At 31.7% G+C, this 27,509-nt stretch overlaps 3 protein-coding genes and 1 non-coding gene across 4 annotated transcripts; 2 read left to right on the forward strand and 2 right to left on the reverse strand.

The window, feature by feature from the left end:
• Positions 1–10,407: 10,407 nt before the first annotated feature.
• LOC142597920 (elongation factor 1-alpha-like) lies at positions 10,408–11,807 on the forward strand. Its single transcript, XM_075734926.1, has one exon. The coding sequence runs from the start codon at positions 10,408–10,410 to the stop codon at positions 11,722–11,724; it is 1,317 nt and encodes a 438-aa protein (XP_075591041.1). The 3' UTR covers positions 11,725–11,807.
• Positions 11,808–20,895: 9,088 nt separating this feature from the next.
• LOC142597924 (uncharacterized) lies at positions 20,896–24,261 on the reverse strand. Its single transcript, XM_075734930.1, has 3 exons — positions 24,154–24,261; positions 21,696–23,934; positions 20,896–21,365 (listed from the first exon to the last, which is right to left on the reverse strand). The coding sequence occupies exons 1-3, from the start codon at positions 24,259–24,261 to the stop codon at positions 20,896–20,898; spliced, it is 2,817 nt and encodes a 938-aa protein (XP_075591045.1).
• A 1,505-nt stretch (positions 24,262–25,766) lies between these two features.
• On the reverse strand, positions 25,767–26,699 carry LOC142597925 (uncharacterized). The gene has a single exon (XM_075734931.1). It carries the CDS (start codon positions 26,697–26,699, stop codon positions 25,767–25,769), a length of 933 nt encoding a protein of 310 aa, XP_075591046.1.
• Positions 26,700–27,117: 418 nt separating this feature from the next.
• Positions 27,118–27,197, forward strand: TRNAL-UAG (transfer RNA leucine (anticodon UAG)). The gene has a single exon. It is a non-coding gene; the product is annotated as a tRNA-Leu (tRNA).
• Positions 27,198–27,509: the final 312 nt, after the last annotated feature.

Genomic DNA, 27,509 nt, shown 5'->3' on the forward strand with positions numbered 1-27,509 from the left:
CAACAGGCTGATGATTCCTATAAATGAAATTGGAATTAGGTAAAAAATCTTGTAAATAGTCAGTAAGTGAGGTCGTCGACAACGCGACTTTCTTTACTGAGGGTTGACAAAAATAATTTAATGTATCTATAATTTCTTTTCCACGACGTACACGCAAAACAGGCAATGGATGTGTATATGTCAAATTCGAACCACTATCAAGTAACTTCAAAATAGTCAAAATCAATTTAATTTTTAGTTCCTGAGAAAACAGAAAGTTGAGTTCATTCATTAGCTCAGGTATGTAATTATAAGAAAGTTCAACAGACAAGTTATTAACGTGGTATTTCAAAGTATTTTTGTCTTTAAGCTCTATTTCACTGCGTTGTTTACAGAATAAATCGTTGCATTGAGGGCACAAGCTAGAACAATATGTTAATATAACTGAATTCAAAGTCGTTGCCAAAGCACTAACATAAAAGAAAAAATTGTCCTCTTGTTCTTTTAACACATATTGGTGTTGTTGCAGAACAAGGTTTGTTTTGATGACGCGTCTGAAAGCAATTATATATACAAAACAAAGAATATCTAACGCTTTGCATAAATATTCAACGCGTAAAACATTATTAGATTCAAACTCAGACTTTTCGTGTTTGCAAGATATTATAGTATTTCTTAAATCTAATGATAATAAATAAAATGTGAAGACAAAAAATGATTTTATCAAATCTTCACATTCTAAGATTGCATAATTAGTGTCGAAAGAGAAGTAATTACCAATTTTTTCGATATTTGTGTATAGCATTTCACATAAATACTCAAAATATGTTTCTTCAGAAAAATAGTTTCTTAAATCAATAATAGGAACAAATACGTAACAGTAAGGTTTTTCATTAGAGTGAAAATCTAAATCGTGCTTTTGTAAATTTACCGAAAGATTATGAATTATTTTAGTAATTATCAGTTGATTAAAGTTGTTTTTTGGAACTTTGTCCGAAAAACTTTTTATATTGTTGTTGTCAGTAAAGACAGTTTTCCATGCATTTCGTAGGTAAAATTTTAATGGTACTAATAGCGGAAATAATCTTTTAATTTGATTGTCATAGCTTTCATTGTGCTCACCTATGTCAAACTTCAGCGTGGAAAAAAAGTCCGAAACTTCTTTTGATGTGATTAAAATTTCGATCTCTTTGTTTACTGGTCCAAAATTATTATGTGCTTTTAAAATTGTTATGTTTTTTAAAAGTAATAAAATAATACCTTGATTTTCTTCAAGATTTTCATTTAATAAATATCTCAATATATTCAACATACTATTTATTGATAATTTAGCGTCCTCCAGCGAGTTCGAATTGATAAATTCGTTTAAACTATAAACCGGTTTTAGTAACTGATCGAAAATAATAACGTGATTTAAGAAAGGTTTTACATAAATTTTGATCCACATCGACAATTCTAAGTTAAACTCAAGTTTTTTGTTTGCATCATTGATAAAAGTAGCAAATCCGAATACCAGCCAGTCACGACAAATATTTTTAAACGTTTTTGGTTCAAAACCAGTTTCCAACTCAAGTTTTACTGCATTTTCAAATTGCTTAAAAAATTCAGTAATATTTATTCGACTTAAAATTTTCTTTGATCCTAGAATAGTTTTGACAAAACCCAGTCTCGTCCAAAATTGTCTAAATATGGAAGAAACAAGAAAACTATCTGCATTTGCTACACAGACACTTCTGTCCAGTAAATATTTTGAAAAAATTATAATCACAAGGTTTTCTAAAGACTCAGTTATTTCATTTAGAAAAATGCTGAAATCAACGTTAAATAAAAATCTCTTATAATTAAACAATAAGAAATTGTATTTTTCGACCGCGACAAACAAATAAAGAAACAGTCTAACTAAAGATTCAAGTAGATCGAGAGAAAGCTTAGTTCTACTTACATAATTGGATCTCCCATGCAACAAAAATTTAATCTTTTCTAACCAAAAAGGAGGAATGATGGTTTCAGACTGTTTTGCATTATTACATTCCAACAAATAATATTCTTTATTAAGCGTAATATAAGTTTTTTTATTATTGCACACTAAACTATTTATACATAATGAATTGTTGGTTAGACTTGTTTGTAGCAAGATCTTAGTTCTGAGTTCAACATCTTGAAAAAGAAAATCCTCGGCAGCAATAATGACAATAGGCAGAACATTGAATGAACAACAACCTTTTGAAAAAATTTGTCTATATAGCACTGAAGTATTATACTGGTAAAGTAATGCTTTTTGTTTTTGGGTTTCTAGCTTTTTCTCGTAATCACGTATTTTTCTAATATACAATGCTGATTTGGGTTTTATGTTTGATATTAAATTAAAACCTAAAATGAATTTTTGGCAATCTTGAGAGTTGTATTCGGAGTTTTTAGATTCAAGAGCTAACTAATAGTTAATCGTCAATAAGCGAGCTGTGAGATAACGTCTGACATATTTTTGAATAATGATCGACGCTAGCTTATTTTTTGAGATTTGATTTTGAATTAAATGCTTGTCATTCAGTCTTTTAGCTAAAGAGACATTCTCTTTTATGTCTTTAATTAACATTGTGCTCAACAATTCGGCAACTAAACAAAATATGGTTGTCGGCAAAACATAAATACTGTTGAGATTGACAATCGCCTATGATAATCTTGAGAATATAAGGAATGAGCAATAGAAAAACAGTTTTTTAAATTTATTAATTATTTAAATTTTTAGTACTGTTCAGATAATTAAGATAAAGAAGCAAATAATGTACGAAACCTGGAATCAATACACGCCAGTAGCTTATACTTTGTTATTCTATCCTTGGATGTATTTGACTGATTTGTCAAAAGCTAGCAAAGAGCTTAATCTAGTGTCAGGCATTCCAAAATCAAGTTCTCTTTACATGGAAATACTTAAACTAAAAAACAAAAATACTCCGAAGCTATACACCAAGAGTGATGACGGCAAGCCAAAGTTATTGGCGTTAGAGCCAAAGCAAAAAAACATTGCAGAAATTGCTAAAGAAATACACAAGTCGGAAGGCATTAAAGGATTTTTTTCAGGGTATATTCGATCTGCTTCTTTGGTGATGTGCGATATTTATCTGAAGAATAAACTAGCCAAGCTGATGAATATTTCTCAGACACCTAAACCGGGCAACGAGAACAACGAAACCAAACAAATAGTTTCGAAAACAGTAAAAACGCATTTGATTAACAATATCACACTGACTTTATTATATCCGTTCAACGTAATCAATTATCGTTGTCGGGTTTATCAGCCTTTAGACTCAAAAAAAATGTGTAAGTACGACGATCTACATTATTTTAGCATTTATGCAAATGGCCCACTGCTCAGTTCTTTACGACGGATACAAGTGTTTATACGGCGGATACTTCAGCAAGCTCAAACTGGGGTATTATAATTTTTTAGTCGACACATTGGTAAGTAATTAATTCTTTTTATTTTTTGCTAGACACAGTTGCTTGCTCAAAAAGCAGACGAGAAAAAAATTAATAAGAATTTTTTAACAGCAGTGCCAGGTAAGTCTCCCTCGACGAACTGATTTACAGATTTGTTTTACATGCTTGGTGAAAGGTTAATTGATCAAAGCTATCAAAATATGTTAACCAGTAACATACCTGGGTTATTGAAAAAAAATTAATATTTATATTCTATAACGATTGGTACCAATTTATAAAGGGCATATAAAACTAATAAATATAATTCTCAGACAAGCAAACGTTTTGTATTTAAGCAACCAAAACGCTGGAAGTCCTAGATGGTTTGTTGGAGAGTCTAACGATGGTTTCTGATGGTTTTCCAACTTGCGAGTAGGGAAAAGAAACAGGAACACCTCCTTTGTTCTGAACGGGATTTGCACGAGCAGTAACCAAAGTAACATTGGAGAGATAGTTCTTCAAGCGTTCAACGTTTCGGTCGAAGCATTCTTTATTGTTGTTGCGACGACGTAAATCGACAGAGATTCTAATGGATCGTGCGCCTCGGATCGTTAAATTAGCTGCTTTGAGTTCCTCAGGAGTGAAACCGCGTCCAGCTCTGAGTTTGTAGTTGTGTTTTTGACCACAAGCGTTGACAAATGGCTTAAGTGTGTTAATAAGGGCATTCTCACCTGCAAGTCGGGCTTTTTCTTGACGAACCTTTCTTCTTCGAAGTTTTTTGGCTGGCTGGTTAAACCAAGTTTTGATTAAAGGATGAATGTCCTTTCTAAACTGATTACAATCAATAGCTTTGTTGTGTTTTACCATTTTTACAACGCTGAGTTAATTTTTTTTTCTAATTAATTCACGTTTTTGTCGTATTTTTTTCTGAAATTTTAAATCGAAAATAAGCCAAAAATGTTGTCTTAATACAGTTATATAGTCCTAAACGCGTTTTTATTAAACACAAATATATAGTTTAATTATAACTACAGTTTTCATGAATAATGACGGAGAACAACAAAAAAATAAATTTTCGCAGGCGACAGCCCAGATTGATCAAACTATTCAGAAATATGTGCAACTAACCAGATACATAACCTTTAACCACATGTTTGAACACAGCCGCAACAGGCTTGACAAAATGAGTTTGAAACTCAAACCCATAAAACTCGACGCTAGCGACCCACGACATGATAAATATTCGTTCAGTAATATATTAAAATTCAATAACCAAAATCAAGACGCTTCTGCGACTTTCAAGTATACTCCGAAAAACTATGAGTTTGTGGTTGATAGCATCCAGCACAGCCAGCCCATTACAGAGTCTCTTTTAATTCAAAACGCAATCCTAAACAACCTTCTCAACAGAGATAAAATAGAAAATTTGAAAAAAAAACTAAATGCAACCTTAAATCCCAATCTTATTTTAAAATAAAAAATTTTTTAATAGCAATAAATACCAGTCAGCTAGGTTTCGTTGCTTTTGGTGTTTACAGCTTTCAACCTAAGTGTTACTTGTTAGGAATTATCAATATTCCCGTTTGGTAATATGAATTCTGAATAGGTTTTGCCCACTTGCAGGAACAATATCAACATGTCAAATGCCACTTTGAATCCAGAGATAAATATCTCTAAAGATTTTTATCTCGATAAAATTGATTTTGGGAAAATTTTCCATCACGGTTTTAAAAGCGGCTTGCACAGCTTGGAGCGGATTTATTACAAAGTAATTTATGAGAACGTTGATTACCCTTTCCGCGAAGTTTCCAAGCTGCAAGCAAATGGTTGTTTTTCCATATTTGGCGTAATTTATCTTTCCACCAGTTTAGATCGAGACATTTTAAAAGAAGACAGTGAAAGGATACTGAAACCGAGTTCCAAAGAAGAAAGTACTTTTCACATTAATTTTGAAAATGTGTTTCTTGAAGATGACAGTGCCAAAGTAAAACTGCTAATAGAAAATAAAGAAGAGTTTTCGAACTACGCAACCAGAGGAACCGTGTTGCTAGTTTTAGGTAAATTCTTGCCAAATGGAACATTTTCCGTTCATAAGCTCGCTTTTCCTGAAGTTTCTAAACCGTCATTCAGCCCTACCCCTGGTCGTTCTCACAAATTTATAGTAGTCAATTTGGAACAAATTGCTACCGGGAAACAAGAAATTAACTTACTCAGTTTGAACTTATTGCGTGATGCCCTTCTTTGCAATATCAAAGATGTGAATTTCGTCTACTTTTACTTAAACTTAGCCGCACTCAAAATTAATGAAAACACTGAAGAAACACAAATTAATTTGCAATCTGAAATATTTGAATTGATTAGATATATTGCTATATACACTAATGTATTCGTAAGTTCAACTGCGGAACATGACGCATTGTCCATGCTACCGTTCCAACCAATGCCGATAATGGCGCTTCCAAATTCAGCTAAAATATTAAGTAATTTATTCCGGTTGACGTCTCCAGCTATCCTGACTGTAGATCAAAATTATAAAATACTTTTTTTACCGGACAAGATAGTAGCTACTCTTGCTGTATATTTCCCAAATCTTAGCGTCTTAGACATAGTGAACAACATGCTCACATCGAGACAGATTATCCCGTGTGACGCATCAATTATTCCTATCTATCCGTCAACGGAAAGAGATCTTTTTTATCTCCGCGATGAAGATATTCCCAATCTTGTAGTTGTACAGGCCAGTTTGTATACCCTCAAGGAGACCACTATGACGCTGGAAAATGGAACAAAAGTTTGTGTTGTAACTAATTTTTTTGATTACGGAAAATTTTTTTTTTTCGACATTGGCCGCAACAATTGTCAACACTTTGCTGTTAATTTTTTAGGTATTTAAATTTATAGATTGTTTTAAATAAGCAGGAAAATTTTATTAATCTTCAAAATGGTTTGATTTTTTTATTCTAAAAATTGAAAAAACAGAATTAATAATTATATTTATGGACGAACGTCGTTATGGTAGACAAAAGGACTACAAGGCGTCCAAAAGCGACCCTAATGCTAGACGAGTTGAAGAACAAATCCGAATTCGTAAAACTATCAGAGACGCTGAACTAACAAAGAAACGTAACAATGTAAGTAATATTCGATGAAAAATTGTAGATGGATGAAAATTCTTTGTTGTCTGAAGCTCAAGGACAAAGCAACGTTTATGTCAACCAGACAGATAACGACAATGAATCCAAGGTTCCGGACGTTTTTTTTTCAGATCCAATGACCATGCAAAAGCTGTTATCAAACAACAATGAAGATCAGTTTGATGTGATAAACAAAATGAGAATCGCTTTGTCTTGTCCACAAGACCCGCCAATCGCTGAGTTTATCAGAAACAACTTTGTCAGGCCCGTAATTAATCTTATCGACGATCCCACTAAAACTACTGATATACTATTCGAGGCAGCTTGGGTTTTAACGAACATTGCTTCTGGATCATGTTCACAGGTTACTGAACTATTAAATGCAGGCGTGCTAACTCCTATGTACAAGCTTCTGCAACACGAGGTAATAACCATTGTTGAACAGGTCGTCTGGTTTGTAGGTAATGTCGCTGGTGATTGTGACAAGTGTCGAAAGCTACTTATTAACCAAGGGTTTCCTTCTGCAATTCTTCAAGTTCTACGTAACCAGCTTCCAATATCGAACAATACGTTGTTTATTGTAAGGATTATTGTATGGACACTGACCAATTTTACCCGAAGTGCAAAGTATTTAAAACCATCTGATCTAAATCAGTGGATAAATATTTTGAACGAGTTTTTGGTCTCTGTTGATCAAGAAATATTGAGTGACAGTTCATGGTCTACGTTTTATATCTTAGATAGCTTTCTTAGCGGGGAACAAAACGAAATTATCAATATTTATATTAAATCGGGCTTAGCGAGTAAAATTATAGCTAATCTCAAAACCGACCCACCAAACATATCATTGTCAGCTTGTTTAAGATCATTAGGAACTTTATTAACCGGAAACGACTCGCAAACTGATATATTGTTAAACTTAGATTGCATTGAACCTCTCAAGAATTTGTTGAGTTCAAATAAAAAAGAAGTTAGACGAGAAGCATGTTGGGCAATTAGTAACATAACAGCTGGATCCACTAAACAAATCCAACTTGTTATCGATAAAAACGTATTCCCCAAACTAGTGGAAATTTGTTACGACAGTAACTTTGATATTAGAAAAGAAGCCATTTGGGCTTTATCCAACGCATGTACCAGCGCTACAAAAGAGCAGATAGCGTATTTATTTGAAATTAACGTTCTTAAATGTTTTTCCAAAGAAATTAACTGCTTAGATAGTAGTTTGATGAACGTTGTGCTCGATGCTCTCATTCGAATCATCACGATTGGTGACAAAGTGAAATTCGACTCGAATTTACCTTACAATCCGTTTATAAACGCGATAGATAACGCGGGTATTTTGCGTCAATGTGAAATGATTATTTACGATCGTAAGCATGACCGCCTAACGCAAAAAGCAGAACAACTTATAAACCACTGCAACGAGAGAACTAATCAGCAACAAATGGCGTTCACAGATTTCAACCATAATGGTTTTCAAGGAATGCCGATGCAATAAATCAATATTTAATTAGCAAATATATATTCAATGACTAAGCTTTACGTTTTTTCTGCTTTTATTCATATATAAAGTAAGATTTTCCATAGTTAAGGAGCGTTCCAAAAAAAACTACGTATTGCTATAAAAATCTTTACCACAACTAGGAACAATTATTATGCAGAGCATTCAATGTCTATGGAGTACTACAAACTACATTCAGTTATATTTAATAATTCAAATTAATACAAAGAATTTAATAATAAGTTAGTCCTTAGCTCTTAGATAAGCACAAATTCTGAATTTAGCAAATTCTTAATTTCATAGCCCTTGGTGAACGCATCTTCGTAGCTTTGCGGATCGTAAATTGAATTTCGAACATTTTTCAAGAGCGCGGTAGGCTTTTCGTCCATGAAAAGAGAAACCTTAACCGACCCGAAAACTGATTTATCAGTAACAGAGTTTTTTAACTTTAACTCCGATTGTATATAGTTTGGAATGACCTGATCCAGTTTTATCTTTACATTACCTGAAGCAAGCGACGTGAACAAATTGGATTCTAACGCAATCACCTCATATTGGTTTCCTTGATTTTCATATCTCCAACTTAGCGATTTATTAAGTTTATTAATAAACGACTTACGCAGTTCGTACGAGACTTTTGACAAAAACTCAGAAACAGCGTCAGACGATCTCGTTTTAAAAAATAAGAGATTGTCGTTTTGCGCTAGCAATGCTTCGCATCTACTTTCGATTCTTTTTTTGTAGTTGCTAAATAATTCTTGGAAATTAGTGTTAAGTTTTGACCGAGACTCGAGCAAACACGAAAGTTTTGTTGATTCGTATAGCCTATCTAAAAGCGCTTTATTCAACTCGACATCCTCTGATAATTCAAGTGATTCGAGAGTCTTTACTTTGATCCAAATGTCGTTTGCGCTGTCTGATAATTGAATAATACAGTTGGGATTTGCCAAATAACGCTGTATTCGACTGCAATAAAAATCCCGTAAAAAACATGAAATACCAGGGTTTACAACCGTTTTTATGATATCAAACGATGCTGCCAAGAGTACTTTACGAATATGACAATCTACTTTAAAGATTTCTTTCAACTGACTTTCTCTGGATGGGTTCAAAACACAGTAATCGTTAACTGCCTTTAACATAGTATTGTAAAATTCGTTCATAACAATTGCAAACTTTGTTTGGTCATTGTACGCTTGAAATCCTATTTCCGGAATCGCATTTTTCGGAAATATGTTATTGTCGACACAGAACTTTTTGACCTGAACCAAAGAAACCAGAGATTCGCGAACTTCTGCCAAAAACGATAAAGATCCAGGAAACATTTCCAACATGTATTGAGGATTGCGCAGCATGAGTTCTTGGCTTTGATCTGAATTAGCAATATTTTTACTAATAGACAATTCATTATTGCTTAAATCGTCTTCGCTTAAATAATCGTCAAAATTATTGAACTTAAACATAATAGTTTCGTTTCGATTAAAAGGACTCGCTTTGCTTGTTGACAAAGCAAAATCATTGGATTGATTTCGCGATCTTTTATTTTGAATAGAACCTTCCTGAGTAGACTGACGTCTTTTGGATCGCGAGCTGTCGACAGAAACTTCGTTTTTCCCGTATTTTGCAAACATATCTCTAAACACATTGCCCAAAGACATTAATTTCGACACCTTTGACATATCAATTCTAGACAAGTAATCCACAATACTACTGTCAGGGCTGACGAATGGTTTCAATTGAGCTATAAAGTACAGTTTTTCACGCTTGTCTTGAGGTAATTTGTCGAACTCGTCATACTCAAGCTCTGAAAACTCAGTTGGCAAAACATCTCCTGATCCGGAAAAAGTAGGGCGTCGATTTTTCGGAGCCCTACCATTTTTAAAAATGTCAATATTTTGTCCAAGCTCTGTTATATTCGCATAATCAAAAAAATTTTTTTGCGGAGAAACTCCAGCTTCGGCGTTAAATATTTCATCTTCATCCATCATATTCTTTTGAATTTTAAACTGATTTGGTGGAGAAACATTCATTGAATTTCGCCGTCTAGAAGCAGATTTATTGGTTATATAATCATTAACGTGTGATGAAGAAGCTGAAAATGAAAAATCATTATTCATCAAGCTATTTATTCACCATTAATCATTAAAAAATAAAAACAAAGAAATCCAGAAATAACAAAAATTACTGCTATTAAATATTTGTGATAAAATCTGAAAGTTTTAAAAAGCTTAAAAAAAAAGCCACACAGAAACTATAAAGAAATAAACATAAAAAAACCTTAACAAAATTTTTTAATTATGCTTTGCATCAAAACGGGAGGGACAAAACAAAAACATTAAAAATTATTTAAGTTTATTTTATCAATCATTAATTATGGGTAAAGAAAAACAACATATCAATCTCGTCGTTATTGGACACGTAGATTCTGGTAAATCGACCACTACTGGTCACCTTATCTACAAACTTGGTGGTATTGACCAAAGAACCATCGACAAATTCGAAAAAGAAGCCAATGATATGGGTAAAGGTTCTTTCAAATACGCCTGGGTACTTGATAAGTTGAAGGCTGAAAGAGAACGTGGTATTACTATTGATATCGCTCTTTGGAAATTTGAAACTCCTAAATACTCCTACACCGTCATTGACGCCCCGGGACACAAAGATTTCATCAAGAACATGATTACTGGTACTTCTCAAGCAGATGTTGCTCTTCTTGTTGTTCCAGCTGATGTTGGTGGTTTCGAAGGTGCTTTCTCCAAACAAGGACAAACTCGTGAACATGCATTACTCGCTTTCACTCTCGGTGTAAAACAAATGATTGTTGCCATCAACAAGATGGATGCCGCTGAGTACAAAGCTTCTCGTTACGAAGAAATCAAGAAGGAAGTAGGCAACTACATTAAAAAAATAGGTTACAACATAGACAAGGTACCATTCGTTCCCATATCCGGATTCGTTGGTGACAACATGCTCGAAAAATCTTCTAACATGTCTTGGTACAAAGGACCAACTCTTGTAGAAGCTCTTGATCAAATGGATGTACCTACCAGACCAATTGACAAACCTCTTAGACTTCCACTTCAGGATGTTTACAAAATTGGTGGTATCGGAACCGTTCCCGTCGGTCGTGTCGAAACTGGTAAAATCCTCCCCAACATGACTGTATGTTTTGCCCCAAGCGGAGTATGCACTGAAGTTAAATCCGTCGAAATGCACCACGAACAGGTCCCTGAAGCTATTCCTGGTGACAACGTCGGTTTCAACGTCAAGAATGTATCTGTCAAGGATATCAGACGTGGTAACGTAGCTTCTGATGCCAAGAACAACCCAGCTAAGCCAGCTATTTCTTTCGTATCTCAGGTCATCGTTGTACAACACCCAGGTGTAATCAAGGCTGGTTACACTCCAGTTATTGATTGCCATACTGCCCACATCTCTTGTAAATTCCAAAAACTTCTTTCTAAGATTGACAGAAGAACAAGCAAAGTTGTGGAAGAAAACCCTGAAAGCATCAAATCTGGCGATGCTGCTATGGTTGAAATGGTTCCAATCCGACCCATGTGTGTCGAATCTTGTTCTGAATTCCCACCACTTGGTAGATTCGCTGTCAGAGATATGAGAGTAACTGTTGGTGTTGGTGTAATCAAGGATGTTGAGAAGAAAGAATACTCTTCCAAATCCAAGAAATAAATAATTTTTTTTTTATTTTTGTATTACTTACGCTATTTTTTTATAATTTTGTTTTATTTTCACAATTTAAAATAAATGATTATTTAAGTAAGTTACGATTATAATTTTAATCAGTTATAATAAAAAACTTAGCATTTCTAAGCATTCACTCAGCTTACATTAGATTACAATATGTTCAAGGAATCTTTGAGCGTTTATAACACAATAGATGTAAGTCATTCACCGAGTTATTTGTAGTTGTCGTCTATTCAAGCAAATGGGTCAATCTATAATCGAGCAGAGTACTCAGGAGACAGATTTCTTACAACTATATCTGCTTCAAATGGGCAAGCTACTTCTTTCAACTTTATTGACCTTTACGATAATTTGGAGATAGAGTCAAAGAGCTCAGCAAAAGTGTCTATGCTTCTTAAACATCATTCTGCTCCCTTTCTTATTTGCATAGCAAATAAATCTGAAAGTGTGAAAAACAGTCAGTTGTTACAAGTGTTTAATATCGAAAATAAGGTTTTAATTTTTGAACATGAATTTTTAGATAAAATTTTACTTTGTACTTGGAAATTTTTTGATCTACTTGTGGTTGTAACGGAAAAACATGTTTACCACTGGAATTGTAAAGATCCAGATAACTCCCTTTTATCTAAGTTTTTTGATATCACTTTAGAACTTTCACACTTGGACATTAAATATTTAATTTATGAGGTAGATTCTAAAAACGACATAAATTTATGTACCGTTACCGTTACTTATTCAGAGTCAAACGGTTTGAAATCGCAAGCACAGCTATACTCAGCTAAGACAAATTTTTCAGAAACTTTTGATGCTGAGTGTGTTACATTTAGTGAATTTAACTATAAAAATCAACAAAAGAAATTTATCACTTTTATCAGAAAAGAACCAAATGGAGATAAATATTTATATATTACTGATATATACAAACAAGGCGAAAATGATACAGCTCTGTTTAATTATAAAACCGCCGTGAGCAGAAACAATTTGTCTCTTAATGACATTTTTATAAACTTACATCACCTTACTTTATGGGGATTACTAATTGCTGTCTCCATCAATGGTTTAATTACGATATTTAATGTTCATTCAGGAAAACTGATCGATCAAATCGATATTAAACAGAATGTTAATTTTTCGTTTATTATCACTAATACAAGCAAAATTTGCGTAGTTACTGCAAACGGCAAACTATTATACTTAAAACTCGATCCCACGGAAGTGATAAATAAAACAAAGAATAATCTTTCTGCAGAAGAAGCTAGCTTTTTATCGTTAACCTATAACTATCCTGACTCTCTTACAAAGAATATTGAAATCTTCAATCAAAAATTATTCTCAAATGAAATTTACGATGCCGCGTTGATTTGCGTTTTGTCAAAAACTAAAGCTATGCGAACAAAAGAATATATCAATAAGTTTAAGACGTTTTCACAAGATCAGAATATAAAATCTGCGATTCATACGTATTATCAAATTATTTTTGAAAAAGAATGTCAATTTAGTACAGACGAATTTTTAGATCTGTTGGAAGCTATAATTTCACATAAAAAGTTTGTTTTAATAACGGAATTTTTAGACCAAAACAAGCTTGAGGCTGACAAAATTTATGGAGACATTCTTTTATCTCATGATCCTGAACTAGCGAAACGATTTTATCGATATTCTAAAAGTCACGAAAAATTTGTTGTCGCTTGCTTAAAGGATGGAAATCGTGAAGATCTGATAAATTACTTAACTCAGAACAAAGATAATATTGACGTTGCCAAGTTGATATGCAATGTATCTGAACTCAATCTGACTAATTTGCCAAAATTCATTACAATAGCTTTAGAAAACAAATTATTTTTTTCATCTGAATACGAGCTGCTTCAGTTAATGCTAGCAAAAAATTTTAAATTTGAAGCTGCAACAGTTTTCTCCGGGTTAGCGAAATCAGGATCTTATCCACGACAAGTTGAGATTGAAACCGAGTTGATTTCTAATGCGTTTAAAACGAATTGGAGAGCTGCTCAGCTTTTGTTAAATGATTCGATTTTAACGAAGTTTGATAGAGATATAGTATCAGATTTGTGTTTAAGTCATGGCTTAACTAAAGAAGCAGCTACTCTCTGCACTGATAATTTTAAACTAATAGAGATTATTACTTCTTCACCCAATCATACTGCAGATGTAATTGAAGCAGCGGTCAAGAGATTAACTACAGATGAGATCAATAAAGTGCTAAAAATCGTATTTAATAAAAACTTCCCTGTAATCAGTATTTTATTATCTTGTATTGCGAAGAATATTGATAGGTTCGACGTCGATAGTATATTTAAGATTTTAGACGCTAATTTGAACAGATCACATTACTTGGAATTTTTAAAAGATGTTTCCTTGAACCACGATAACATAACGACTAATACGTTGTACCTAGAATTCGTAGTGAACAATAACAATTGGGAAACAGCTTCAGATATTATTCAATCCGATCGGTTAATTAACATTTCGGAAATCAAAACACTGTTAGAATCTAAGAATAATGTTCCTTCCGTTTTGTTGGTAAAATTTTACATGAAATACAAGTTCACATCAGATTTAATAACACTTTTAGTAAAAATTTCTGATTACTCAAACATTGTCAACTTAATTCAAACTGGTGACAAGGAAACTGTTTTGAATATTTTGAGAACGTTAAAATCACAAACTATTTTGCCTAATTTACTAACAAAAAGCATAGATGCCGCTTCTAAAGTTTGTTCACCCGATGAAATACTAAAAATATACTGCGAAGAAGAATATTTTTCTATTTTGCTAGATTGGGCAGAAAGTAAACTTTACTCCAATTCAGAAAACAAAGAACTAGCCAACTTTTTAGCTAAGGTTTACATTCATCTAAACAAAGCTCCCGAGTTGTTTTTACGTAGTAATGAAGTCTACGATCCACTATCCATCGCTCAATATGCAGAGAAAAAGAATTTGACTTTAGCTCTCATAGCATACGAGAAAATAGATGCTGTCGACGAAATATACAGAATTTCTAGTTCAAATAACATGCAAAGCTATTTAGCTGGATGTTTACTTAATCCTAAGTTTAATGCACTTTGGGAGTTGGCATTTTCTGATTCGACGAAAACTAAGTATAATAATGAATTACTCAATCACTTTATATCATTTACATTGAAAAATTGCAACGATCCAACTGTGTTAGTTGACGGAGTTTTTAAACTTTATTCTTTGGGCTTGACAGAATACGCGTACATTTTACTCGATGCTATCATACAGAAAAAAAAAGCCAACAACTACTGTTATTCCGTGATAATGAAAAACGAAAAATTAGTCAACATTTTCATAGAATTAGTTAGTTTACAAAAACCCAATGAGCTAAAAGCACTGATGTCAACGATAGATATTGAAACCTCTAAAAATAAGATAATGATTGAAATGTTGAAATCAAAGCAATATGAAAATATTTCCAATGTATTAAATACACAGATAAAACCTGAGAAAGCTTTAGATATTTTGTTTCAGTACTGTGACGACTCATCTTTTATATATAGTTACGTAACTCGAATCAATAGAGAAGACATCTGGAAGCTTTATGCTGACAAACTAACCGAAGTCATTCTTTCTGTCAACTACAACAATAAAAATTTGAATGATTACAAATATTTAATTACTGCGTACAGAAATTCGAATACAAAACTAATTCCTCAAAACATACTTCAACAAATTTTAGATCTAAAACAATATGAACTAATCTACAATTACTTGAGCACTGTCTGTAATACTAAGAATAATTTCTACGACAACGAATACGCAATTTGTTTGGCTCATTTAGACAAACTCGATGAATTATCCTACTTGGTTTCTAATTCAACCGTTGTTAACACTAGCAACTTAGGTAAAACTTTTTTAGATATGGCCACTAGAGAAAAAGATGAAGTTAAAATAGTCAAGTACTCAAAAATCGCAACAATATTCTTAGAAAAGTCTAACATTAAAAATGACTTGTCAATGTGTTATTTGAATCTTTCTCGGCTTCATGAAGCAGCCGATTTGGCAATCGAGCATAATGACAAAAAAACAATTGATTTGTTGATAGATAAAGCAATCAAAAATAATGATTGGTTAATAATAGACAAAATATCGAAGAAATTAATGAATAATAGGATATATTTCAACCAGCTCATAGATATATATAAAACGCACGATCGAAAACTAGATCTTATCAAGATTTTAGAGAAATGCATAATAAACGAAAATTTAAACGAAGCTTTAGTTAATGAATTAGTGATTTTGTACGCCGAACTTCAGCCTCAGAAATTAGATTCATTCTTCAAACTTTATGTTTTCAAAAACATCGAGTCGCTGAATACTGCAATGATAGAAGAAAGTTTTATCAAACGAAAGCTTTGGAAAGAACTAGTTAACTTGTTAATTTTATCGGAAAAACACGAACAAGCTTTAGATTACATTTTACAGCATCCAAACTCATGTTGGGATACGGTCAAAGTATTAGAATTGATTCAGCATATAAAAGACGCTACTTTGATATATAAAACTTTAGTTTTACTTATTAAACAAGACCCAAATTTAGTCTCTGAGTTTTTCAGACAACTGACAAACTCCGTTGAATTAAATTCCGTGATTTCATTAATAACCAACGATCAAGAAATCAGAACTTACAAATCGTTGTTACACAGTCCGATCGGTTCTTGCTTGGGATTTTTTGAATCGATTCAAGCTAAATATAATACGAACGATACTATGATAAATGACATATTAAACGAATTGTACATTAACCTTTACGATTTCGAAAAATTAGAAAAATCAATCGAAATATTTCAAAATTTTGATTTAAGTAAGCTAATCGAATTGTTATCACAAACATGTAGTATGGTAGCAAAGAAAATAATGTTATTAGCTTATAAAATTAAAAAAGAATATCTCAAAGCATTTGAAATTTGTATGTTTTTTTACGATTTCGAGGCTGCTATTTTAATTGCTATTGATAGTAAAAATGCGGAAGTGATTCGATCAATAGCTTCCGAATTGTTATTTAAATACGATAGTGTTTGTTACTATTGTGCTTTAGTATTGTCGTGCTACGACTACTTTAACAAAATTGAAATCGTTCAATCACTTTGGATTAAAGATCAAATTGACTTAGCAATTCCATTTATGATGTATATAAATGACACGAAATTTAAAAAAAATAATTCAGATAAAGATGAAGAAGACAACATTTATGAATCATTAAATTATTATTCTTATAACAAAAAAACAAGTAATATGTTACTTTAATTATATATTTATATGTTTCGATAGTTTACTTTTTTAATAATTATAAGTGTATTTATTGTAGATTTTGTGATCCAGTCCACTTACTGTCAAGTAACTCGAAGGTTTGTAATTTCCAAAGTTATTTATTTTCCAACCTAAACTATTATTGTCAAAATAGAACTGATTTTGCCAATCTAGTTTATTTTGATGACTTAGCCACAAAGATTCTGAATAATTTTTAATGTTTCGATAAGAAGATTGCAACAAAAAGTAAATAATGTTCCTAAATAGTTTTTTTTAAATAAACTTACAAAATAGCTCCAATGATTGATAGATCCGAAAAATCCCAAAAATACTTTTTTTTGATTGAATTCTTGAAACGTAAAAATATATGCGATCCAGGTCGAACTGTTTCATAGAAGGTGACGTCTGTTACCATAGCTCTGAATGTTCGTAAAGTCATGTAAATGGTGAAAGTAGTTACTAATGTGTTGATAAGCGATATTACAATTAAGAAATAGTAGAAATGAGGAAGTTTAAATATTTTTAATATTCCTAGACTGTGCTTTATCATTAATTTTTTTTTGTCATGAGATGCCCAAAACAGATTTTTTATCAATTTAAAAAAAACTTCATAATAATGTTTCTGATAATATAGCAGACAACACAAGTGGAAAACAAACGCTCTTTGATTATTTAAGCCTATACAATTATCTAACCAAGTGCAGTGATGATCAAATTTATCGATGCAATAACCACAATCAGTACAATGCTTGGCCCGACAATTCTTCTCGCTTTTACAAGTATAACAAAGACCACTATTGGGCTCATCAGCAGGTAGAATTTTCATAATATAATCCTTATCAAGAAGTGAACATCTTTCAGAAAATATATCTTTGACTATGACCCGCATTTGCTCTCGAATAGCATCTCTTTCATTTAAAAACATATTTTGCCCATATTCAATTTCACTATCAGACATTTGAGAATTGCGCCAAACACCATTGTTGAAGTTGACGACGAGTTTTTTAATTTCATATTCTTTCTGTATTAAACCGATTATATGACTATTCGAGTAAGTAGTGTATTGTTTCTCGCGATCAATATAATTTTCAAGTTCAGTTTGTATGTTAGGACTAACTTTTTGAAAATAAGTTTTTTTTTTAAATTCAGATGCTTGTATTGGAGGTTTGTTTTTTATGTATAAATAAGAATAATAGGTCAAAGATGCAACTAAAAATTTTTTAATTCCTAGGCCATACCAAAAAAACTTTTTTTCAAGCCTAGCTACTTTGAGCGACATCAGCGGAAGTAATACGTACATCAAGGTGAAGTATAAAAAACCAATAAATCCAAAAATACTTTTAAACTGAATTTTAAAATTCATTCTTTCAAACAGTTGTATGAAACAAAATGCTAAAAATGTTCTGTAGTTTCTTGTTTTATATGCTAATATAGCAGGTGTGGCGTTCTTATAATCTATTGAAACGCTATTTAATAAAGGTCGTGCTCCAGCTTTTAGTAGTAAGGGAAGCATATTGGTTGTGCCTGTAACAGCAACAGTGTGTAAAACCGAGCGAAATTGCATGTCTCTGTGCCCTATATGGGCCTGATGAGACAGTAACCATTGTACAATAATAAGAGATTTTCTCGAGATGGCCAGTTGAAGCGCTGTTTGTCCATATATAGTAATATCTTCTAATGAAAATCCTTGTAAATATAGCCATTCAAGTAAAAACAAAATTCTATTAGCGTCATGATCTGGAGCTTCGCTACAAATTGTCATTAATATATTAGAAGCATTTATATTATAAACGTAAAGAGTATGAAATCCATATCTCTGAGCTACAAATTGTATAAACTGTATGTTCAAAGATCTAGCCGCATAATGCAAAGCAGTATCACCTAAGTTGTCTGCGTGAAATGGTGAGCAATTAAGTTCTATAGCCTTCATCCACAATTCTTGATCGTTGAACCACACAGATAAATGAAGAACCAACGTGTCTTCTAAAATGGGAAGATCATTTAAGTGAGTTACAAATAGTTCTTCCGCTGTTTTTTTAAAAGCAGAAATATTGTTTTCTTTGCAATAGGAAATTAACTCCGATCTGATATCTTTTACAGGATCATAACATTGGTAGTTGGACATTTTAACTAATAAAAAAACTACTTAAAACTCATCACGTTCGTTCACAACAATTTAACAGAAAATTTAGATTTGATTGATATGATTATTTGGTTGATTATTATTTTAAATATATTATTTTATATAAAATTAATCAATTATTTTTTTTTTTGCGAAAATGGGTTGATTATGTATTTAACAGATATTTTTGTTTCAAACATTGGTAAAAATGAGGCAACACTTGTTCATATAATAAAGTTTAAAGAAAATATATTAACTCATGAACGTTATAAACTAAGTTCTTCATCAGAGCCGATGGTAAGTCGATCATCTGCCGATGTAGATGGTAACATTATTTCTGTCAAGTTTATTTCGTTGAAACAAGATTTATATATTGTTTGCGCAGAACCGACTTTTTTATATTTGTTTGATTTATCTTTGACTTTTATGGGAAAATCAGAATGTTCTAAAAAAATCAACTTTGTAAATAAAGTTTTTATTCTTTCACTGTGTGACAATAATCTAAAAACTAAAGGCAGTAAAAACTTTGATTTTATTGATAAAACAGAGCTTAAATTATCTGAACAGGAAAATTATAACTTTGTAAGCTTAGATGATATACAAAAAAAAAATAATGATCTTATAAACATTGAAGAATTAAAACGATCTGTTGAGTATCAAACTTTTAGTTCTAGTATAAGTCGACAAAAAATTTTTGAAGATTTTAGAACGCTATTTAATTCTAAAGAAATAAGTAAACAAAAGAAAAATACTGAACAAAATATGAAGCTTTCATGTTTGTTAGATTTAGAAGAAAATAATAATATTGAAGAAGCTTGTATTAGTAATTACAATATTCTAGGAACCTATCTGTATCTGAAATTTGAAGATTTTTCGTCAATGATAGTTAGTGTGCCAGAGTTTGATTCGATTGAAATAAGTTTGGAGCGATATTTTTATAACGGCGATAAAGAGTTGGTTATAAATAGCGATATCTACTTGTTCACAGCGTGTAGTTCTGATGAAATTTGGCGTTATAATACATGCAACGAATCGTCTTGGCTCAAGAAACTATGGTCACAAATTAAATTACCAAATCTTAACGATAATTATTTAAATCTTAAAAAAATCAAACCTAATTCACTAAATGAAATCAAAATAGATTTTCAAAACAATAAAGATATATATATAAAAAAAAACCATAATGAACTTCAGTTTGGAAACTTAGGACTAAATCTAAGTAATTGTCGCTGGTTTTTTTTCAACGCAGAAAAAAATGGAGTGTTGGCGGAAACAACTAATGTAAAAATAGAAAAACGACCCCTGGGTGTTTCAAGAGCCATCGTTTTATCGGTATGTGAGCTATTGGCTCTAAATTGTTTCATCGATGATAATAAAATTATTAACCACACAAGCACAGATTATGTCGTTTTTTGGTTGTCAAATACATCTCAGTTCTCTATAAAACCGATAGTTTGGTTTCAAACACAGAATGGTTACATATTTGTTGTTGATATACAAAATATGTCACTTGCATTTATGACTCAGGCACCAATAAACAATCAGTTTCTTGTAGATTCATATCATTTATTTAATTTAATAAATTATGATCAAAAAGAAGGAAAACTTACAAGAAATTGCAATGATTATACTGTACGTCCAAACTGTGTTTTAATTGGTTATAATGAAAAATACGTTTTTTTACAAAATGAAAAATTAGAAATAATTTTTGTCGACTGTTCAAACACCTCATAAATAAATGTTAGAAATTATAAATTGTTATCTTTAAGTTTTTGTAAGACTTCAGATTCTTCAGCAACTAATTTATGGAATCTTGAATTATCGTTCTTACATTTAAGTAAAGTTAGGTACTGAATATTTTTTAATATCTCTCTTAACTGCGAATAAAGTTCATATTTGTCGTTGTAATCAAACCAATAAGTATATGGACATGTGTATCCCATTTTACTAAAAAATTGAATGCTACCACAGAGTGTATAATAATTTGATAATGAAAAACGTTGATCCATGCTGCGAAGAAAAGCTAAGGACGGTCTGTCTGATAAACGGATAACATTGACTACTTTATTGTAACAAGATTTTAATTTCATTGAATGTTCCACAATATTGTTGCAACATCGCAAGCTCAAAGCTAAATGTTTCCATTCGGTTATCGATGTTGACATATTATGACAAGACGTAATGTAACCAGACTGTCCATCTTCACATAAAATTCCCGCTAAATATCCGTTCGTTAATCCCAATGTACAATCAAAATTAGAAGGTATTGCATTGATCAAAGCGTCAAAGTATGTGAAGGTGAAATAGTTGAATTTTACACTTTGTTCTTTTCGTAATTTAATTTCTTCTGAAACTAAATAAAGAATAAACTCTCCCACGTTAAATCTTCCTAATCTTTTGTTATACAAATATTTGATCTTCGCCAAGGACAATTTATAAGATAAGAAATCAATTGTGTCGGAATCATTTTCATTTATATCATCACTCTTACAAATTTGCCTGATCACGCTATTGGAGTCTTCAAGGAAAAACGATTCGATTGAATTACTCGTTAAAATTACACCGTAATTCTGGCCCGATATGCTTCGTTCTACTATAATATCTGTTATATCTGTGATTATTTGTTCAAAAGAATTTGGTTTTTGTAAATAACTTTCTGGCAAAATAGTAATGTTTGGATGACATTGAAGAGCTACTTCCACCATAATATCGGAAACTAATCCAGATTCTACACTTACTAAAAACCAATATTTTTTGGCAGAAATACAATCGATACATAAACTACTTACAACCTGAGCCAGTGTTTTAGTATAAGAATTGTAACCAACAGCTAACTCAACAAAGTCGTTGTGTATATCATTTGAATAGCTAACGGGAACTGCATTTATTAATAACTTAGAGTTGATATTATTTTTGCAGTTATTTAATAACAATGCCATAGCCATTGCATTTAATCCTCCTAAAATAATTAAAGCAGAACAATCGTTAGTTTCACATGACTTTATAATTTTTTCAAGTGTTTCATTTGAAGAATATTTTGACATATCATATTGAGTATATGAGATAGGGTATGTGCCTGTATTGTTATAGTTAACAGCAAAAGTCGAATCAATAGTTGTGTAATTATTTTCGAATATGTCATCAATAGTTTTAAATACCTTTACAGAATTGCCAATTTGCTGCGCGCGTCTGTATATTCCAATTAAGACATTGGTTGAACCAGACGCCGGAATATCTAAATGTATAACTGCAAAACATTGATTCCTTAACTTAGATTTTTGACCTGCCATAATATCAAACGTTAAATATCGAGTGCTGCAAGTACAACTATCACTGGGAGCAGAGCATTGCTGTAATAATTTTGTACCGCAATCTGGAGAACAAAGCTTTGGATGAATCTGAATCTGAGTTTTTCGTCGTTGGTTTAATAAAGGTGATGTAATAAAACCATCAATCTTCTCTTCATTTCTCTTAATTATATCTTCAAGTAATTTGGTATTGACCAAGTAAGGACAGTCATTAACGTTTGGGCCTTCAAATTGAATTCCACCTGGTGATTCGTACGAATCGAATAATCTCCATTTTTTCCTTAATTGGGCAAAAGCTTTAAAGCAAGGTCCGTCTAATTCTACTAAATATTTCTTTATAACTGGAACGTTTTTTCCTTTTCGTTTTTCAAGATTAATCATTTTGATTAATGGATAAGCCCTTGGGTTCCATTTTTCTGCTGGTTCATGCAAGTCACTAAGTGTAGTTATATATCCGTTTAATTTGTTAAAAACAATGTTTCCAGCAACGTAACCTAACGAATAACAATAATTCGAATCAAAATTAGAAGGCATTGAGCATCGACCTTCATAACCCAAAAATTGTGTTGAAAATTTAAGATCGAAGTCTTTATGTTGCTTTTTTAGTTTTTCTTCCACTAATAACATTAAAAGAATTTCTGTTTCGATTTTTGAAACTTGGACGTTTCCATGTCCATCTCTATCAGCTAAAAAACCTATTCTTATCTGTTCTGGAAGAAAGTCGAAAATTTTCAAGGATTCTGGAGTTAATTGGTTTTTATCAAAATTTGAATTATCGTTGTTTAGAAGTTCATTCAATTCTGAAATTAAAACACCAATCTCAGGGATAAATTCAACTAAACCTTCTGCTATTAAAATTAAACCATAATCTTTTTGGATCCTATGACGTTCCACCATTAAATCTACGATTTCATCAACAATATTTTCTAAACTTCGATTTTCTGCTTTAATTTCTTCACTGCAAAAAGCTAAATTAGGATTTGTTCTAAGAGCACATTCTAGTAGTATATTTGATGCTGCTCGTCCCATTAATCTAACAAAACAATATTTGTCTTTAGTAGTAAGGATCGAAGACGAAATATTGCCAATAAGTTCACTATAAACTTTACAAGCTGTGTCAAATCCGTATGAGCATTCTATATACTGATTTTTTAGATCTCCATCAATAGTTTTTGGCACTCCAGTAACGACACATTTATGTTTTTTACTAGCAAAAAATTCAGCCAAAATAGCACTGTTCGTATTAGAATCATCTCCACCAATGATAACAATGCCATCTAAATCAAGCTCTGTTGCAAGCTCTAGGCATTTTTGAAGTTGGTCACTGGTTTCGATTTTATCACGACCAGACCCGATCATATGAAAACCACCACCATTTTTATACTTAGAAATGATTTCCAAGTTTAGTTCGATGTAACTTTTAGTAAACAAACCTTTAGAACCACCTAATATACCATATAATTTGTTTTCGTTATTGTGCTGCATTAGAAAATCATAAATTCCTAATATTACATTATGACCTCCAGGCGCTTGACCTCCTGAAAATAGTACGGCTACATTTAACGCTTTATCCGTGTTTTTTTTTTGTTGTTTTTTTTTTACGAACTGTACAGATTTTTGTTTATAAGTGTTCGGAAAAAGTTTAGCTACATTAGCATCAATACTAAATTCATCGTCTAAATAATCGATGCCACATACATGAGTTTTTAAAGCTTCTGGCAACACTGGGTTCCATTCGAAACGAAATGATTGAATATCGGAAAATTCTGTGGAAACTGAACGGTTACAAAATTTATAATTCTCCATGTTAAATTTTGATAACTGCTTAATGTGTTTTAATTAAATAAGCTGTGTTTTGTGAGTTCGTACCGCAAATTCAATGTAAAAAAGGAATTGAATTTATATGTATGCTTAAAAGTTTACTTTCTTGATTAATAATTTATATTTTGATCAATAAAAAATTATTTGAACTGTGAAACCGTAGTGCGCGCGCATTATTGTTTTTATCTTATTTTTCGTTCGGCTGTGATAATTATAAAAAAAGTTAGTAATCAACAAGATTAATTGAGCTGTAGCTAAAGTTGTTGAAAAAACTCAGATTCTTCATTAATATGCTTAATATTATTTATGCTTTGCAATGATCTGTTTTCTATTCTATTGTTTATGTTGCAAAATAAATTTTCTTGAACCCTATCTTCATCTTCGTATTTGAAAGAGTCGATTGTGCAAGCTTCAAATTCAGAATCAGGTTCTAAAAGGTCTAATTGTTCAATTTGATTGATTCGGTTTTGGAATTGAATGGAATCAAAACTGGAGAATCCCGGGTGCTGCTTCCTTCTTATTTGTTTAAATCGCGATCGACTGTCTTGAGCTAGGTTCGAACCATTAATTGAAAGAGATCTAAGATTTATGTCGGATGACAAGTTATTTCTTATTTGTGGAACTATTTTTTTAGTTCTTTTCCAAGATGTATTGCTCATGCAAAATAAGTTATTTATATTTTGTGCGTCGTTGTGTTCGCTTATTTTCTTGGTTGTGAAAAGCTTGATCAAATCGTCTGTCAGATTAGTCTTATGATCTAAAATATTTGAAGAAGCTTGTGGCTTGTGTTGAAATATTGGTTCGATTGACCCATTAGCTTTAATAAATTGTTTCTCTATCAGCTTATTGTACGAGCTGTCATTTTGAGGTTTTTTAATCTTATGCGTTAATAGATTATTTTCAATGTAAAATTCCCGCCATTTCTGCACAGAAAGCCTAATTTCTTTTGGTCTAATGTCTTCCATAAAAAGGTTAAATAGGTGCAAAAGATCATATTCGGCATGCTTTAAATTATAGCTTCAAATCTATGCTAATCTTTTATTTTACGTTATCGTGAAGTGTATTATGCTAACAAGTTATTGCAAAATATATATAGCTTTATCGTTAATAGCGTAAAACATAAAAATTTGGGAGTGACTTAAAAACTAGTCATTGAATCTTGAGTAAAAGAACTTTTATTAATTATAGTGAAACGGCGTATTAGTTATGTTATTGATATATTCGATAAAATAAATTTAGAATGTAAATCACAATGTTTGAATCGAACGTTTTATTGTTTCAAACTCAGAAAATCTCATAATATTACTATCAAGGTATTACACATGAAAAATTTTATATTATAATTATAATTTAGTATACAATTGAAATGTATAATGTAATAGTAACGTTATTTTTAAGTTTCTAGTGATAACCAAAAACTCTAGATTTTTAGCTATACGACATTAAGGCAAAAAAAAGGAGATTTGCTTTGTGAAGCCGCAACATGATGTTTATAAAAGAACTAAATTAGGAAGTAGCTGCAAGTTGCATTCATTCTGAATGTTAAATAACGCAACTTGACAGGATTCGCTGATAATTGGATCTTCATCATTTAGAAAGTTCTTCAATTCAGCTATAATTTTAGGTTGCCAATAGCAACCGATTTCCGTGTAATCAATTGCTCCTAAACTACCTAAACTGATTGCAGCTTCGTGTCTACACATTGAAAATTCATTTTTATCTTGAAGTCGTTCAATAAGCTTGAGAGCAGTTTCTGGTATCTGCATCTGGCCGAGTATAAAACTAATTTCATGACGCAAAAGAGCACTCGATTTTTCATCCAAACAGCTTGCTAAATAAAGTGCCGCTTGTTTCGAATCGTGATTTCTCAATGCAAACAAAGCTTTATATCTATCCCAAAGGCGTTGCGTTTCATCTTTGAGAATATTAAAATGTTTTTTAAGTTCGTTTTCAGTTTGAATTAAAATATCAGATTCTACCGGATCTTTTGTATTATAAGTAGCGATAACAAGGTCTTGCTTTTTTTTTTTTTTAGTCATTAAATAAAATCTCGGTACATGTGGTTTTATCTTTTTTTCAGAGTTACTTTTACGTTTCAATAACAATCCTTCTAGTGCTAGTTCGACGGTTTGACGGAAAGGAATAGAATCATCGTTAAGATGTTGTCGTAAACAAGCTTCAGTTTCTTCGTCTGTAAACCCTAGTGCATGTATAGCTTCAGCGGCTTCATGCCTTACCATTTCATGTTGACTTTTGTCGTTACATAAATCAATCAAAGTATTTTTCACGTCAGTTACGGACATTTGACCAAGTACATAAGCTATTTCGTGCTTCAATAAAACACTCTCATGCTGTAAGGCTTTAACTAGAATGCTGGCAACATCGGAATTGTTGTAATATCGTGCATGAAATAACGCCTCCATTCTATAAACGATATTAATATTCTTGCCTAATAAAACATAACTCAATTTGTCTATACTCCATATGTTATTATCCATGTATTAGTAACTTTTAATCAATAATAAAAAGATCCAAACTGTAATTTATTACGGATTGTTTATGGTTGTTTTTTTGTTTTTTCAAAGCTAGCCGCCTTAAAAATTTTTGGCACTTTTTTGAAAAAAAATAATATATCAAGGATTATCAGAAAATCTTTAATTATAAAAACATATTCTGATAAGTAATCTACTATTAGTTCCTTACAACTGTAATTTATGAATTATGCAAAGACACTTTGTCAATTGAAAAAAAAGTCCGTTTTGAATTTCGAAAAGTAAAAATTTCAAAAATTTATGACCGCCAAAACCGCTACCATGCATTACTTATTATTTAATTTCTCTTGGCAACGTGGCCGAGTGGACTAAGGCGCCGTGTTTAGGCCGCGGTCCGAAAGGGCGTGGGTTCGAATCCCACCGTTGTCATTTAAATATTTTTTTAAGTTTTTTATTTTCATTAGGTTGAATTTTATTCTAGAATATTGAAATCGAAAATTCATTCTTCTTTTTGATATTAATACATTTTATCTTTGTATGGAATTAATAATAAATCGATTTACAGAGCTTTTTGAAAAAGAATTAAGTCAAACTATAAGTGAAAGTGCTGAAAATGTAAATGAAATATTAAAAAATATTTGTAATAAGCATGAGTTAAATATTATTGATTCTTTCGATTTAACGACAGTGGCAACAGAAATAGCTTTGTCGTTTTCTAAAAGACTAATTTCCTTTTATCAG

Source organism: Dermatophagoides farinae, unplaced genomic scaffold (assembly GCF_024713945.1).
Source record: "Dermatophagoides farinae isolate YC_2012a unplaced genomic scaffold, ASM2471394v1 contig10, whole genome shotgun sequence".
NCBI lineage: Eukaryota > Metazoa > Arthropoda > Arachnida > Sarcoptiformes > Pyroglyphidae > Dermatophagoides > Dermatophagoides farinae.

Excerpts from the sequence above, each read along its gene's own strand:
- LOC142597925 (XM_075734931.1), bottom strand. The coding sequence starts at position 26,699 with ATGGAGGCGTTATTTCATGCACGATATTACAACAATTCCGATGTTGCC.
- LOC142597924 (XM_075734930.1), bottom strand. The coding sequence starts at position 24,261 with ATGGAGAATTATAAATTTTGTAACCGTTCAGTTTCCACAGAATTTTCC. Across the intron at positions 23,935-24,153 it reads CAGAAGCTTTAAAAACTCAT|CACAATAACGAAAACAAATT; the intron begins GTATGTGGCATC and ends TTTCTAATGCAG. Across the intron at positions 21,366-21,695 it reads TTACGGTGTAATTTTAACGA|CGGGAATTTTATGTGAAGAT; the intron begins GTAATTCAATCG and ends ACGGATATTTAG.
- LOC142597920 (XM_075734926.1), top strand. The coding sequence starts at position 10,408 with ATGGGTAAAGAAAAACAACATATCAATCTCGTCGTTATTGGACACGTA.